Source organism: Argiope bruennichi, chromosome X2, assembly GCF_947563725.1.
Source record: "Argiope bruennichi chromosome X2, qqArgBrue1.1, whole genome shotgun sequence".
NCBI lineage: Eukaryota > Metazoa > Arthropoda > Arachnida > Araneae > Araneidae > Argiope > Argiope bruennichi.
This window is the reverse complement of record NC_079163.1, coordinates 78604766-78619781: the sequence shown is the minus strand read 5'-3', so window position 1 is coordinate 78619781 and position 15016 is coordinate 78604766. Positions and strand designations below refer to the sequence as shown.

General features: G+C 27.8%; 1 protein-coding gene across 2 annotated transcripts in view; it reads left to right on the top strand.

Annotated features, from left to right (window-relative positions):
- LOC129960696 (stromal interaction molecule homolog) overlaps positions 1-15016 on the top strand; it is a 31358-nt gene that overhangs the window by 7867 nt on the left and 8475 nt on the right. The window contains exons 4-12 of one of the 2 annotated variants that reach the window (XM_056074262.1): positions 1134-1245; positions 5162-5274; positions 5579-5750; positions 9647-9737; positions 9820-10062; positions 11089-11189; positions 12421-12578; positions 12750-12836; positions 14498-14680. In XM_056074262.1, coding sequence (XP_055930237.1) covers positions 1134-1245; positions 5162-5274; positions 5579-5750; positions 9647-9737; positions 9820-10062; positions 11089-11189; positions 12421-12578; positions 12750-12836; positions 14498-14680 — 1260 coding nt within the window. The remainder of the gene's footprint in view (positions 1-1133; positions 1246-5161; positions 5275-5578; positions 5751-9646; positions 9738-9819; positions 10063-11088; positions 11190-12420; positions 12579-12749; positions 12837-14497; positions 14681-15016) is intronic. The other variant, XM_056074263.1, reaches the window with a different exon arrangement.

Below are 15016 nucleotides of genomic sequence, written 5' to 3'. Positions count from 1 at the left end.
AATGTACAGAATTTATTTTCTTATTTATTAGTGCTTTTTTTTTTAAATTATTTTAGTGTATTATGTTTTTGTATACTGTAACTAGTATCAACAAAAATTTATAATTGTGTGCTAAATTTTGTATGTTAAAAATTTTATAAATTTGTCTAAGTGGGCAGTATTTTAAGTGTCATGCTTACCCACTGTATTTTTAATAATGCTGCTGTCACTGATATGGTATTGTATATGACGTCATGATAAAAGACATGCCAGAAGTCTAGAATGTGATCTCAAAATGGTGATAAATAAATATAAAGAGATTAATAAACTTGTCAGCATTTTAGTAATTATGACCATGAAGTATCATACAGAAATTTGAAAAAAGTCAGTCAAAATTCAAAGCAATTTATATTTCAAGCGAAACACCATATCTTCTTTTCCTTATATGCATATTATTAAATTTATCTAGCTGTTACAGTTCCTATTTAATACTTTCTATAAGGGCTAAAATTAAGTTCTTTTTAATAAAGATTACAATCTGTTAAAATGTTAAAGCAATGTATCACGCATTGTTATTTGTAATCTAGATTTGCTTGTGAAAAGTAAAGCTTATTTATCAAGCCTTTATGTTATGAAATATTTCATCACAATGTTCTCTATTCAATATCTCATGGAAAAATGCAAACAAATTTATATCACTAAATGTGAAATGTAGTGAAAGATTGCATTCACATCATGGCTGTTTTATCTATTTGTAAAAAATCTGTGAATACAATTTTAATGAAGTTTGACAGTTACAGAAACTCATCAAAATTAAGCCCAATAACTAAAAAAAAATTGGAAAAAATTTAGTAATAATTTCATTCATTTAATCATTTAGATTATATTAAATTTAGCTATATATGTATATATTTTACTTTTTTTTTAAACTGCATATTAATCCAATTTTTAAAAATTATTTATGAAAAATGTTATGCTTAGAAAAAAATTTGCTGAAAAAGCCGTGGCTATGCAATTTATTGTTATTCTTTATTATAATTTGCCCCTTTCAATATTGTACAAATTATGTTATTTATATATAAGTAATTTTAAACATTTGTTGAGTTCAATGGTGGTTCTCTTTAAGGTTTCATTTAATGCTATCTATTCTATAGTTCACAACTGGACTGTAGAAGAAACTATTCAATGGCTTGTTTCATATGTTGATCTGCCCCAATACGCTGGAAATTTCAAAGAAAATTCTATTGATGGTACATCACTACCAAGGTTAGTTTATTTAATAAATAAACTAATATAATAAAATTTTATTTTAAATTATATTTGTCATAAACTCAGTTATGTATATAAAATGCTTGCAATGAATTATTTTTCAATCTGAGCGGGAGTAAAAGGGAATATTTTACTGAAAAACAAAATCTTTCCTTTTTGCTTTCTTGTATGTGAAGTATGCAAAGAGAAAGTATTGTAATTGTTAAAAAGTTTAACCTTGAGATTGTGACGAATCCCCACATTACAGACTTTTCTGAATCCAAAACACTTATTTTCAAAATAATGTTTTTATGTTTCTGATCATGAGAGCTCAAGAAAGGTTTCAGCTGGACAAATAAAATTTTTTTATGATCTTTACATCAAATTTTGAATGGAATCCAGTTAAAGCAAATTTGTTTGTACTGGTGGCAATGAACACCAATAACAGCAAAATGTAAAAGAGTGAGACATATAAAATTTGATATGTAGTTTTAACATTTAGTTTACATCCATATCAGATTTTGAACTATAGATCCATCAAAGAGTTGACTACATTTGCATGAGTATATATAAAAAAAAATGCAATGACTTGGATAAATGAAGTTTGGCATGTGATCTTTTTTGTAAATACGTAGCTCTGTATCAAATTTTAGTTTCTGCCAATTGACAAAATGTTTCCAAAATGCATACTTGGTTTTCTTTACCTTACTACAAAGCACAAAACATTCATATGAACTTTGAAAATAAAAATCCAAGTATATGTGGTGTTCACAACCTTGCGAAATGTTTGTAGTTTTTATGCGAGGTGGGTGGGCTATAACACTAACCTTTTATCAGAAAATATGTAAGATAGCTTTAGAGATATCAAACCAACTGATTCAGATCTTATTTATTGAAATGGAAGTAAAGAATGCCTTTATTCTTCTGTAATATATATTTCTCGGAAATGTTTCATCTAGAAACAAGATAATTTCTTTGATGTATGAAATAATTTGTTTCATTTAAGATTACTTGAAATTCCTTGTATGTCAGCTGTTTTCTTTTTCTCATATTAGTCTTGGTTGATGCAGTGGCATAGCATACTGGGGGTGGCAAAGCTTCAATAAATAATAATATTTTGTATTCTGAACTAAAAGTTTGAACCATTTCTTTTTATATTTTCATCGTACTTATAACTCGGATGGATTGAAATGAGCTTTTAATTATTTAATCTGTGATGCAACTGGTAATTATTTCTTTAAGTAAATGTAGTCAATGGCATATTTCAAACTAGGCATTTGCTTAGGGCTGATATAGTGCCACAAGCAAATCAATTATGAAACTTTGTTTTCCTATTTGCCAAATAAATAAGCTTGTGAAAAATGCAAATTCATCGAATAAAATATTAGGATAATATTAACATTGTATCAGGTATATTTTGTGAAGTTCCGACATGCTTCATCATGGTTATTAGAATATTTATAAAATCGAACATCTGCTTCAATAATATTATATATAAATGTGGAAGTGTAAAATCATAATTGATAAATATAAAAAGACGCATATTCACTAAATTAAAAATATTAACGTAAAATAATTCATTAGAAGGTTAAAAATGTGCTATAATGTGAAAAGGCCACAAAATATAAGTCGGATAAATGTAGTCAGCTCATTTGCTCCAGTGACCGGCAACACCAGTTGCCTTGCAGCAATTCACCGTATTTTATTTTATGCTTGGATTGTTCACGACAAATAGGACATCTGATGTCCAATTCACACTGACACAATTAATCTGCTACAATTTGTGATTTTCTTTAAGTGCATGTTGTGTTTGCGATTGTTGAATTATTGAAATTTATCGAAAAGTTATATTTAAACTCTAAACTAATGTTCTAAATGTACGATTCTTGGTATCTAGACACAGGGCTTTGCTTTTTTGAGGACGTACTGATTCTGCTGGTTACAATGCAGTCATTTTCGTTTCTTGGGCTTCTGACAACCTGTCCTATATGAAGTGAACGATTCTCTGAAATATTAGTGAATAAAGAAACTCAACATAAAACTTTGCTCAGAAAGTTAATGCTTGGCAGACCAGATAGGAATAGAGATATCGATAGAGAAATGTAAGGATATGGCAGAGTGCCATAAGTTATGAAAAAAAAAAAATGTATGTGAAGGCCTTGGCATTTCCATGGAATTTTATAGGCACAAAATGAGAAGGCATATTTTTGATGACAGAAGTAGATACTAACTTGTCCCGTGAAAATGAGTTGAGACAAAAGATGTTTTCTTCATCAAATAGAATAATTGTTGAAATTCGTGAGAGGTTTCAGCTGCTGTGGAATTTTGTTGAAATGTTTTACAGTCTAATGCCGTCTGTATTACTAGTTTCAAAGATACTGAATATGAGATAGACTACTCATCTGCCGAAATTAATGAACAAGATTTGAATGAGCATGGGTCTTCATAATAGCCACAGGCAAAGGAAATAAATTACTTAATGTGGACCATTTGAATAATTATGATTTATTGTAAGATCCAAGCTGGAAAATATTCTGCCCAATTTTATAATAATGTTCTGGATATTCCTCACAATAGTGACAAGCATTGCCATTTGTGAAAAAAGCTTTTCAATATCGATCAAAAATTATTTAAGATCAACAATCAGTACTTTAAAACTACTCAATCTGGCTATCTTGTCTATTGAGCAAGAAGTGTGTGATGCTGGGCTGATAGGGGGGATGCTGCATTGATAGGGGCAAATTCCCAAAAAGAAAAACCTTTTAAAAAAGGTATTTCTTTTCAGAAAAGTAGACAAAGTTTTAGTTCAAGACAGAAGTGTTATTATAAATTCTTTTAGTTTTTCTGTTAAAATATAATCATAATAATTATAAACATAAATATTTAACATATTGTTCTAATTAGAAGTTGATTTATGATTTTTATTCATTGTTAGTCATTTTTGTTCTTAATTTTATATAATATAACTTAGTCTTGTCAACATATATCATAAATGTTATGTATATATTAATAAGTAACATAAGTGTAAGAACATTAGTAGCAAGTATGTTTATTATATTACAAAGCATATATACATGACTTCCTTATTTCTACCCAAATTTATTCTTCCTGAGAAGTGCTTTAGAATTTTTGTAATTTTTATTTTATTATTTTTTATTTATTTATTTAAATACCCAATTAAGGGTATTTCGAATTTAGCCAATTTAGATTTCTGATACCTATGCTATACTGCTGATTAGAGAATATGGATCTGTTTATGTGGTACCTTAGGTATTTTCATTGAGATTTTTGTTTAACAATTAAAACCATGCTTTCAAGATATTAAAAAAATTGAAATTTATTTAGACTTTCAGTTATTTTGAGGTCCAATTTAAACTGAATAAATTGTAAGATTGATTCTTTATATAGGAAGTATACAGTAATAATTGCTTTGAAAATGAAATCCCTTATGGTTTTTTTTTTATGTGTCTGATAATGCTTTACTTATAAAATGTTCTTTTTAAAGTAATAAGTTGCTTTCCCTTGCAAGTCTCTTTAAATTAGCAGGATTATGATTAATTTATTATTGAAAGTTAATATGAAATTTTAAAAAAATACTTGTATTTTTGGTCATTTTTTAGAATCTTCTTTAGTGTTCTTTACTATTAATTTGATTCAGATGTTATTTATATATTTTATGTAAACAAATTTATTCATAAAAAAGGAACCTATCAGTGTTGTTTATTAAATATCATTAATGTTATAAAAAGCAAATCAAATGAAATGGAAAAACAGGATATTAACTTCTGAATAGATCATTATTAATAAATTATATTTAAAATACCTAATGAAAAAATGAGATTAAGTTATGCAATTTAATTTCCCACTGGTTGTTATATTTTTAAGCCTACTGTTATTGTTTTATATTGGTGAAACAAAACTTATTTTTTTACAGGTTGGCTGTCAATAACATGCATTTTTTGTCTAATCTGGGCATTAAAGATCCTATTCATAAACATAAAATTTCACTGAAAGCAATGGATGTTGTTTTGTTTGGCCCTCCAAGAAGTAAGTACCTTAAATTTACAATAAGGCATTTCATTCACTGTGTATTTTTTTAAAAAAAACTCTGTACTTTTTCTGAGTATTTACTCTCAATAATTGTGTAAGAAACTGATTGAATAGTTTCATAAAAATTTAAGAAATAACTTCAATTTTAATAGCTATAATTGGAAGATATCTTTATTATGGCTGTTGTTTTTGTCAGTGTTTCTAATGTAATTAATATGTAGATTTATCTTTTGGTTCTTTAATTTGCATTTTCGTGTATTTTTTGCTGTAGCATTATTTCAATTCTTATAAAACTTTTTAGATAATAAATATTTCAAAGATGTTATATTGGCACTTTCAATTGTCCTGGCTACTGTTGGTTGTTGGTTTGCTTATGCTCAACACAAGAAGTCACAATCACATTTGAGAAAAACTATGAAAGATTTAGAAAGCTTGCAGCGGGCTGAGGAATCTCTACGAACTTTGCAAGAAGAGTGAGTATTTCAACTATCTTTTCTATGAAATATATAATTTATTGGATGCAATTCTTAATCGAATGTGCATAATTTTGAAATTCTGAGATTTGTATCTTTAACCCTTTCTAGGGACTATGCTTCCCACCAAATTTATCAATCTTTGTATGAAATTATGTAAGTTCGCATAAGTTCTGACAAATTTTTTTAGTAAGTCAGAAACTTAGATGCTTCATTTCTTTATCTCAGACAAAATGTGTCTTGATTTGTTTCTTAATTATTAATTAACCAAATTAATTAATCAAATTAAATTTATCTAATAAGCTAAATGAATCCATTTTCTTATTCTAATTTCAAGCCTAAAAATATTTTAACATAATATGACTAGAAAAAAAGGGCCCTTTAAAGGGTTAAAATACAGATAACTTTTATTTATTTATTTATTTATTTTTTTGCCCTCGCTTTTCAACTTATTTTATGATTTTTGCTGCCTTGAAATTAAAATTATGCTGGAATAACAAAGGCGGCGGTTGCGGGGGAGGGGGGCAATTGCCCCCCTGTTGGCAGCTTTTTGCTCCCCCGTCGGCGAGAGATTGCGAGTTTTGTCGGGAAAAGTCTTCACCACTCCAGGATGATTGTAGAGAGTTGCGCATGATCGAACATGATTATTTAAAAACCATCTTAAACTTAATATATTGTAAACTTTCCAAATATCCAAGTAATGGTTAAAGCGATTTGACTATATTTGGCAAAATAATCTACAGTGTGCCAGGTCAATAAGAGGACGTATTTTACAAACAATTTTTGATAAACCGTCTAAGAACTGAATGCGATTGAGACCTTAAGTTCGCAGATTTTCAGACATCTGATTCAAATATCGTTCATTATAATTTTCACTACTTTTGGAAATACAACCGACACGGTAACAAGTGAATAAGATATCGACAAGGTTATAGGCGCATTTGGCGGACAATTTTTGATCGGTCGACTATGAACTCAATGCGGTGATTGTTGATGTAAGTCTGCAGACTTTCAAATATTTAATTAAAATGTCGTTCAACGAGCTTATAATTTGTCCGACAAATTGAAAAAGATATTTGCATTCCGCTGACAATTTTTGGACGGCCGTCTATGAATTGAATGCTATGAATGTTGAGCACTATATCTACAGATTTTCAGACATCTGATTCAAATGTCGTTCATCAAACTTTTAATTTGCACTACTTTTGGCAATATAACCGATAAGATGACATGTGAACAATATATCATATTTTATCAAACATTTTTAATCGGTCGACTAAGAATTCAATGTGAGGGATGTCGACGATGTTAAGTCCGCAAGTTTTCAGTCATCTGATTTAAATTCCGTTCATTCAATTTATAATTTGTACTATATTTAGTAGAATAATTAATAAATGGGCAAGTGAATAAGTTACGCATTTTTTTGTACCAATTTTTATCTTTCGGCTAAGATGTTATCATAGGTTATGGAGAAAAAAATTGTTTTCATCGAGTAGTCCGATTACCTGCCAGTGGAATTATAAGGGAAATTGAAGCTTTTATATTACACATGAATACGGCGATAGAGTTGGTTTTCCTGGCTCATCATTCAAATTCAAGCTCTAAAATAAGTCATCTTTTTCATCTAAGTGTTACTTCCTCGGTAACGAACTAGTGATTTTTTTTTTTTGTCTATTTCACTATGAGAATTGTCTGAGAAAAATCTAGTTAATGATTAAATTAAATTTCATAAAGTACTCTTCTTTCGACATTCTTGTACATGTGCATGTTAAGAAGAGTTACTTAACTATAGCCAAATTATGTGAATTCAATATAAATTCCTGGAATAAGTAAATTGCTTAAGTGTAAATTAAGTTAATTTAACAGTAAAATATCTGTTTAATGCAGTCGAATTTATCAGGCTGCAATTATTACACTAAAGAAATAAAACCGATCGCAATTGACGGTAAAAATAGATATATGCGGTATGATAGCTTTTTAGCTACACTTGAAAAAATTTATTCAATTATGCATTAAATTTGTTAAATAAATTACTACCTAAATTCTTCAGATTTTGCATTCAGTATTATAACTATGTAATTGTGAAGCGTATCTTGAAATTTTTTTTCTAATTTTTTGTCTTCGTGCCAAAGACTATATAATTACAGGTTCTTCTAAATTCTTAATAGACTTTGGATAAGGATGTCTTGATAAAAATATGATTAAAATAGTCATTCATAGAATATTTATATATAACGTTAACCCCTTGATATACAAATTTACTTAACTTCTTAATTAAATGGCACATCGTTTTTGGGACAATTATTATTATTTTAATCTCTAGAATAATATAAAGGTATTTGAGGTAATGTTAGATTTTCAAGTGATTTGTGCATTTTAAATTACTTAATACTTTCAATTAATTGCTAATTTAAAATTAAAAATTTAGCAATTCTATGCGCGAGTCAGACTTGTCATTGTATATGAAGGGATTAAGAAAAATCAACACATGTGAGCGGATAAAACTAACTTTTTGAAAGGCTTATGGGCTCACTTGCAAAACTTCGGGGGGGGGGGATGTACTTAACCATAAGAACGCATGACTAAAAATGAAGATGGGGGAGTTCTATTCAAGATATAATTGCTTCCTAATAAAATGCATTGGTTGGTTAAGCCTAAATATATACTGAAGAATACATAGATGAAGAATATAATGTTTAAGTAATCAATTTTTCACAAGAACCTTTTTCATTTCTTGTATAAAATATTTCATTCATATATTTGCAAAACATTTTTTCCAACCTTCATAACAAACAACATCATTGTATCTTTTCCGTATTCTAAATTGTTCATGACCGAATTAAAATAAGTTTTTGTTGAGCCCACGCACTAATTCGAAATACATTGTACGGATTCGAAATGTATCTGAATTCCTGCTTGTTGTTCCATTCCTTATTCAAAAATTATTTTAGATAGAAAACTACGTTTTTTTTTTTTTTTTTTTTTTTTTTTTTGTGAAAACATCGAATATTTTTTTATTATTATTATTCTGGATTTCTAAAAATAGTTTCTTTAAAAAAAAAAAACTTTTTGAATTTAGTTTCAATAATCATTTCATATTGCTTCTGATATAAAATGATAAGAGCATGCATTTGTTCATTAATCACGACATGTCATTCTATCACAATTTGTATTTCTATCTATATACAAAATATGGAATGAAATAAATTAGAGAAATTAAATCTTAAGAGTCTCATGAAAAAATAGACTCAAATATTGACAATCTTTTGGTGGTCAGGGGAAAAAAAATTGGGAATATTTTTTACAAATATCTTTATAAATTTTTAGAGTGAAAGCAAGAATCAGCATCTGAAAAAAGAAATTATAATAATTAATTTAAAATAATAATACTGAATAAATAATACCTTTTTGTTAATTAAATGTAAAATTAATAAAACCATTGTAATTAATTAACGTAGAATTAATTATTATGTGTTGTTTTGAAGCCAAATAAGAGAAATTGCGCTTGCCCCCCTGTCGGAGTTGCCTTGCCCCCTCGTCGGCAAATCTCTGCCGCCGCCTCTGTGGAATAACTAATTTTTTGTTTATTAGATTATGCTCTAACCACGTGCTGTTGTTCATTGTAGTTTATTGTATTAATGTAGCGGTGAATATTTTAAAGTTGCAGTTGCTCACCATGTACTTTTCTTTGATTAGAGTATATTAATCATATCCTTTTTTATGTGTGTTATCTGGCATGTGTAAATCCGATACAAGTTAAAATATTTTTTTCGTTTCTCATGATGGATATTCAAAAACTATTGAAAAATTATATATTTCAAAATTTTACTTTTGTTCAAGTGTATAATAATTGTTTTTATCATTTTTTTTAAATTGGAAATTTTTATTTCTTTCAGACTAGATAAAGCAAAACTTGAGCAAGAAAGGGCAACTACAGAAAAAAGAGATCTTGAACGTAGGCTTCAAGATGAAAAGACAATTGTAAAAGTAAATATTTTTTGGGGGTATTTGCTTTGTTTTAATTAGAAGTTATGCATAATTTTATTTTATGTTTCCTGTATTTTTGAAGCTTACACGACAAGATTCATCTGGAAATTTGGATGGAAGCCAAACGAAAATTCAGAAATTGGAACAGGAACTAAGAGATGTGATTGAAGATCTAAGATGTGCTGAGCGAGCTTTACATGCAAAAAACTGGATGCCTTCTCCAACATTGCAGCATTGGCTTCAATTGACTCACGAATTGGAGTTACAGCATTATAATGAAAAGAAAGCAGCTGCTGAAAAACAACTTATTGCTGCTAAGGAAGGTGTAAGTAAATCGTTCTAGTGAATGTTTTTAAGTTATGATTATGATTTACAGTAATAAAATTATCCTTTTTTTTTTATGTTATATCAACATATCTATGATTCGACTGGAGACAAAAGATGATATCTTATATACATGAAAAAGAAATTTTTAAAATGAAACCAATGTTTTACATAAGTGAAACTTGGTATTTTAAACATATATTTTATGATCTCTGTGCTATATAAATTTATTGATACTGTATTAAAATTGAAATTGTGATGTATAGTACAAAATAGCAAATCGGAATTTTTTTTAAAAAAAAATATTTTAAATTTAGTAAATGTGAATTATTGAAATTTCTATTGATTTGATAGGTATTCCGCTTTTGTTTTGCTTATGATTGGAATAGAATCTTAATTATGTAAAATGGGCATTTTGTATTAAATATTACTTAAAAATTAAGATTTTTAGTCTGAGTTTTAGAAATTATTAACCATTATTTTGCTGTTACAGTATATTTAGTTACAGTGATTTACTTTAAATCATAACAAACATAAACACTAAAAACCATTGATGTTTTCATACATGTATTTGATGAAAGGAAAACTTGCTACATTTCTACTTCAAACATTATTTCTGCTGCTAACCTATGTGGAGTTATGTGTGTTTTTAAGTTACTTTTACCTTCTTAAGGCAGAAAATTTTTCGCTGACTTAACTTCATATCGCCATAGCTATGACTTTCTTTTTCATAACTATGCAAACTGATTCTTATATTACAGATTTGGCTTTGAGTTTCTCTTGAAATTTAGGTTGATATATGGATCATATATGAATTATAACAATTAAACACATTTGTATGATAACTTGACATCTAGTTTACCCTAATTTAGATAAGGATCTATATTTTTTTGTTTGTACAATGTACATTTTATTTCATTCTTTTAATGCAGATGAAACCCATGGTATTTTGTGAAAAGTCAGTTTCTCTCTGATGTTTTGAATTTTGTTGTATGCTGATATGATTTTTATATATTTTTTTATATAGTGCGAAAAACTACGCAAAAAACGAACCAGTTTTATGGGGGCTTTTCGAGTAGCACATAGTAGTGCCATTAATGATGTAGATAACAGAATATTACAAGCAAGGTATACATTACTTCATATTTTTTCCATAACTTATATAATTTAATTTACTTTCTATTTAACCCTTAACTGGGGAGGTGCGATCCACGAGACCGCATTTCATTTACACTCAAATTAAATTTTCTAATGAATGTATTAGTATGAAAAACTGCCAATATATTTTGCAGATATTTTTCTTGATAAATAGATATGTTTTAGAAATTTTTCAAAATATATTATCATTGAAAAAAGTAAATGCGTTGGAACATACATTTTTTTCTCAAATTACATGTTACAATAAATAATATTCTTGAAAATACATTTTACTTTTTAAATCATATTTATTTTTACAGTATATGAAGCTATATGGGAGACAATATAATGTAAAATTCAACAATTATATGAAAAATAAAAAAAAATTACAAGGGTAAAATTGGCCCTTTTTTTATCGGGTTGTGTGACTTTCATAGCACGGTATTCTAGGGCATTTTAAACATACAGGTTAAGAACTAATATAAAAATGAACCTATAAATTCTGTATATATATATCTCTTGGTATATTAATATATTTTATAAATTTTTCAAAATACATTATCACTAGAAAAATTAATTATGTTTGAACATATATATCAGAATCAGTTGTATGCGAACTTTCATCGAAAAACTCTTCTGTACAATTATCCTTAACACTAAAATCACTTTCTGCTTCATTTAAAAGTGTCTGGGACACTGCTTCATAATAGGATCAGTAAATTGGATGATATTTCGGGGCTCAAGTTTTAGCGCCATCAGCTAAGTCTTTTTTATCACTGGGACACTTAACAGGGAGGTGCGGTCTTAGAGACCACGCTCAAATAAATAACTGAATTATTTTAAAACGCATCCGCTGAAATCGGTTGAAAAAGTGCACGTTTATTGAAGGTCACAAAACAGGAAGCTACAGAGTCAATCCATTCAGTTGAGCTAAAAATAGAATAGGGTGACCGAAAATCCATTGCTAGCGGTCTCACAGACCGCACGTCCCCAGTTAAGGGTTAAAGCCGTTGTTCATTTAGTTGGGAACATTTGTCTTACTCTCTACCTTTCGCATTTAAATAATATCATTGTTATACTTTATTCGAGTATATATTTTAAAGTTTTTTTACACAAGATTCTTTTTAACATTTTTTATAAATAATATTTTTTATATATCAGTTTGAGTAGTTATTTTCCACAATAATTATAATTTTTAATTTCGCGATGACTTTTTTTAAAGGACTGCTTTGTCAGAAGTAACCAAAGATCTACAAGAAAGACTTAGCCGGTGGAAAGAAATAGAAATGCTATGTGGATTTCCGATTGTCAATAATCCAGGTATTAGGCAGTTAGAGGCTATTCTTGGAACATCAATGAGTGTTACAACTCCCACTAGTGGTAAATATGTCTCTTTATTTCAGTAATTACTTAAATGTGAGGTAATTTTGATGCTGTCCATTGATATTAATAACGATACGTAGATCAAAATTTTATTTCAAGACAAACAAGTGCGATTTAAATAACTAAATGTAATTACTTAATAATTTTAAATAACTTTCTTTCTTTCAGTTACACCCAGAGTTGCCAGAAGAAATAGTGAAGGAAATATTACTGATGATGAAACTTTATCTGTTTTAGAAACAGGCGTTTCTGCAAGTAAGTATGGATTAATTATTTATAATTCGTAAATTGCTATAATTGTGTGTGAATTGTCATTTTAAGCACAGCCTAATATTTCATTGCTTTTTTACAATGATTTATTTAATCTGTATTTAAAAAATAAATGATTTTGATGCATATTGATAACTACGCTTTCATACAAGATTGAATAGACGCTATATCAAAAAAATAAAATTAAAAAATTATGCTGGATTTTTATTTTTTTATTCTGAAATTATCTAAATCCACTTTTGCTTTTCTATATATTTATATGAAAATCCGATTTATTAAATTGTATATTTATAGAGATATATAAGAAATCAAAAGTTTGGGTTTGGATAAATTCAAACTAAGGGAAAAAATCCATTATAATTTTTTAAAACTGAAGAACTGATTAAAAAAATGATGTGATCATTAGCTATCTGCTTTTGAATAGTTCCGAATATGTTTGGTATTGGTTTATAACTAATGATCAAATGAACTCTCTCCAATGCAGTAACACATTTGAAAAGTAAATGAGTTTTTCATGGATATAGTACTTTTGGATTTTGTAATCCCTGAGGAATAATAAAAAAAGTAAAACTGTGGAAGTAAAACTGAAATTTGTTGCCTCATTTTAATTTTTAACTCTCTTTTTTTAATGCTTTAAGAAGGTATAAAGCTGATAAACTGATTTATGAGCTGATAAACGACAATTATCAGTTCATAAAATTTATTAACAATACTTATCAATATAATAAAACATATAATAGCAGAGTAATGGTGTTATAGCAAGTGTTTAAGCTTTGTTCCTTCCATCTTTTTCACTGATACAAATTAAAAGGATTTCCAATTACACGTTACTTATGCATATTGAATCCATTATGACTGAATCGTTATTATTATATGTTATATTATTTTGTTATGAAGATTTGGAAAATAAGGTATAATAAATTTGCTATCTATGATTAAAAACCAGTTGCATTATGGAACTTCAGATGAAAGAAATCTAATTTAAAATATGAGTAAAACAATAACTACACAGATGTGAAACTGTAAATATTTATTTGGTAATTGCAGGATGACGTTTTCCTCACCTTTTGATTTATTGAAGTTTAGTATGGGAAGTATCTGCAGAATTTTAGAAAATGAAACTCCTTAAGGGGAAAATTCTCTCTATAAAAACTTGAGTGTTTGTGAAAGGGGAAGAATCTAGTTAAACTTTTATTATTATTTTATTATCTAGTATTACTTTTATTATTATTTCTATATAATAAACTTTTATTATACCAGCCCTAGATTTTCCTTTCTTGGAAATAATACTTACACTTTAGTTATTTCCATGCAAATATTATATGTTGCTTTGTGGCAGTTAATTATACTTTGATTAATGTATAATATGACATCAGAATTGATCATGAATTTAGCATATTAGAGAGGTACGACCTTTCAAAGAAACTAAATTCATATTATATATAAGTTATTCGCAAGTAATTTTTTTTCATGAATGATTAATAATTTTAAACAGGTTTCATATTTGTTGTGGTTTTAAGTCATTCTTCATAGTTAATTTAAAAGTTGTTTTATATATTGCTTAAATTTTGTAAAATTGTATAATTATTCACTAATTCATATGATTCCACATTTTGCTCGTTTTCTCCTTTCTTCTTTACTCCTAGTTCAGCATCTAGTTCACAATTCTGCCACTCTTTTTCTTGCTCCTCTTCCTTCTACTCATCTCAGTAACTTTCCATCATTCAATAATTGTCCCTCTAGAAGCTCTCCGTGTCAAGATGATACATTTTCTCTTTATCAGTCTGGTTACTTATCTTTTGCTCAGTGTGATCAATCAACTGATGATGGTAAGATTCTAAATTTTCTTTTAACTTATAACTAAGCAGACCATATTTTAATTTTTAATTGTAATGCTTCCTTTAAAAGAAACTTGTGTATAAAAGTAACAATGAAATACAAATATTTTTTTTATCATTATTATTAAACTTTGATATTTCAGAAAAAATATATTTTTGTTTATCTTAGCAAATAATTAACTGCATGCAATTTTAAAATGATCTATTTTCATTGTCATTGAGTGTACTTTGGAGAAAAATCCTTTAAATGAAACATTCATTAACATTCTGCTTTAGACAATAAGTTTTTCACTGGTAATTTGGATTTTTCCTTAAAGATCTGATGCT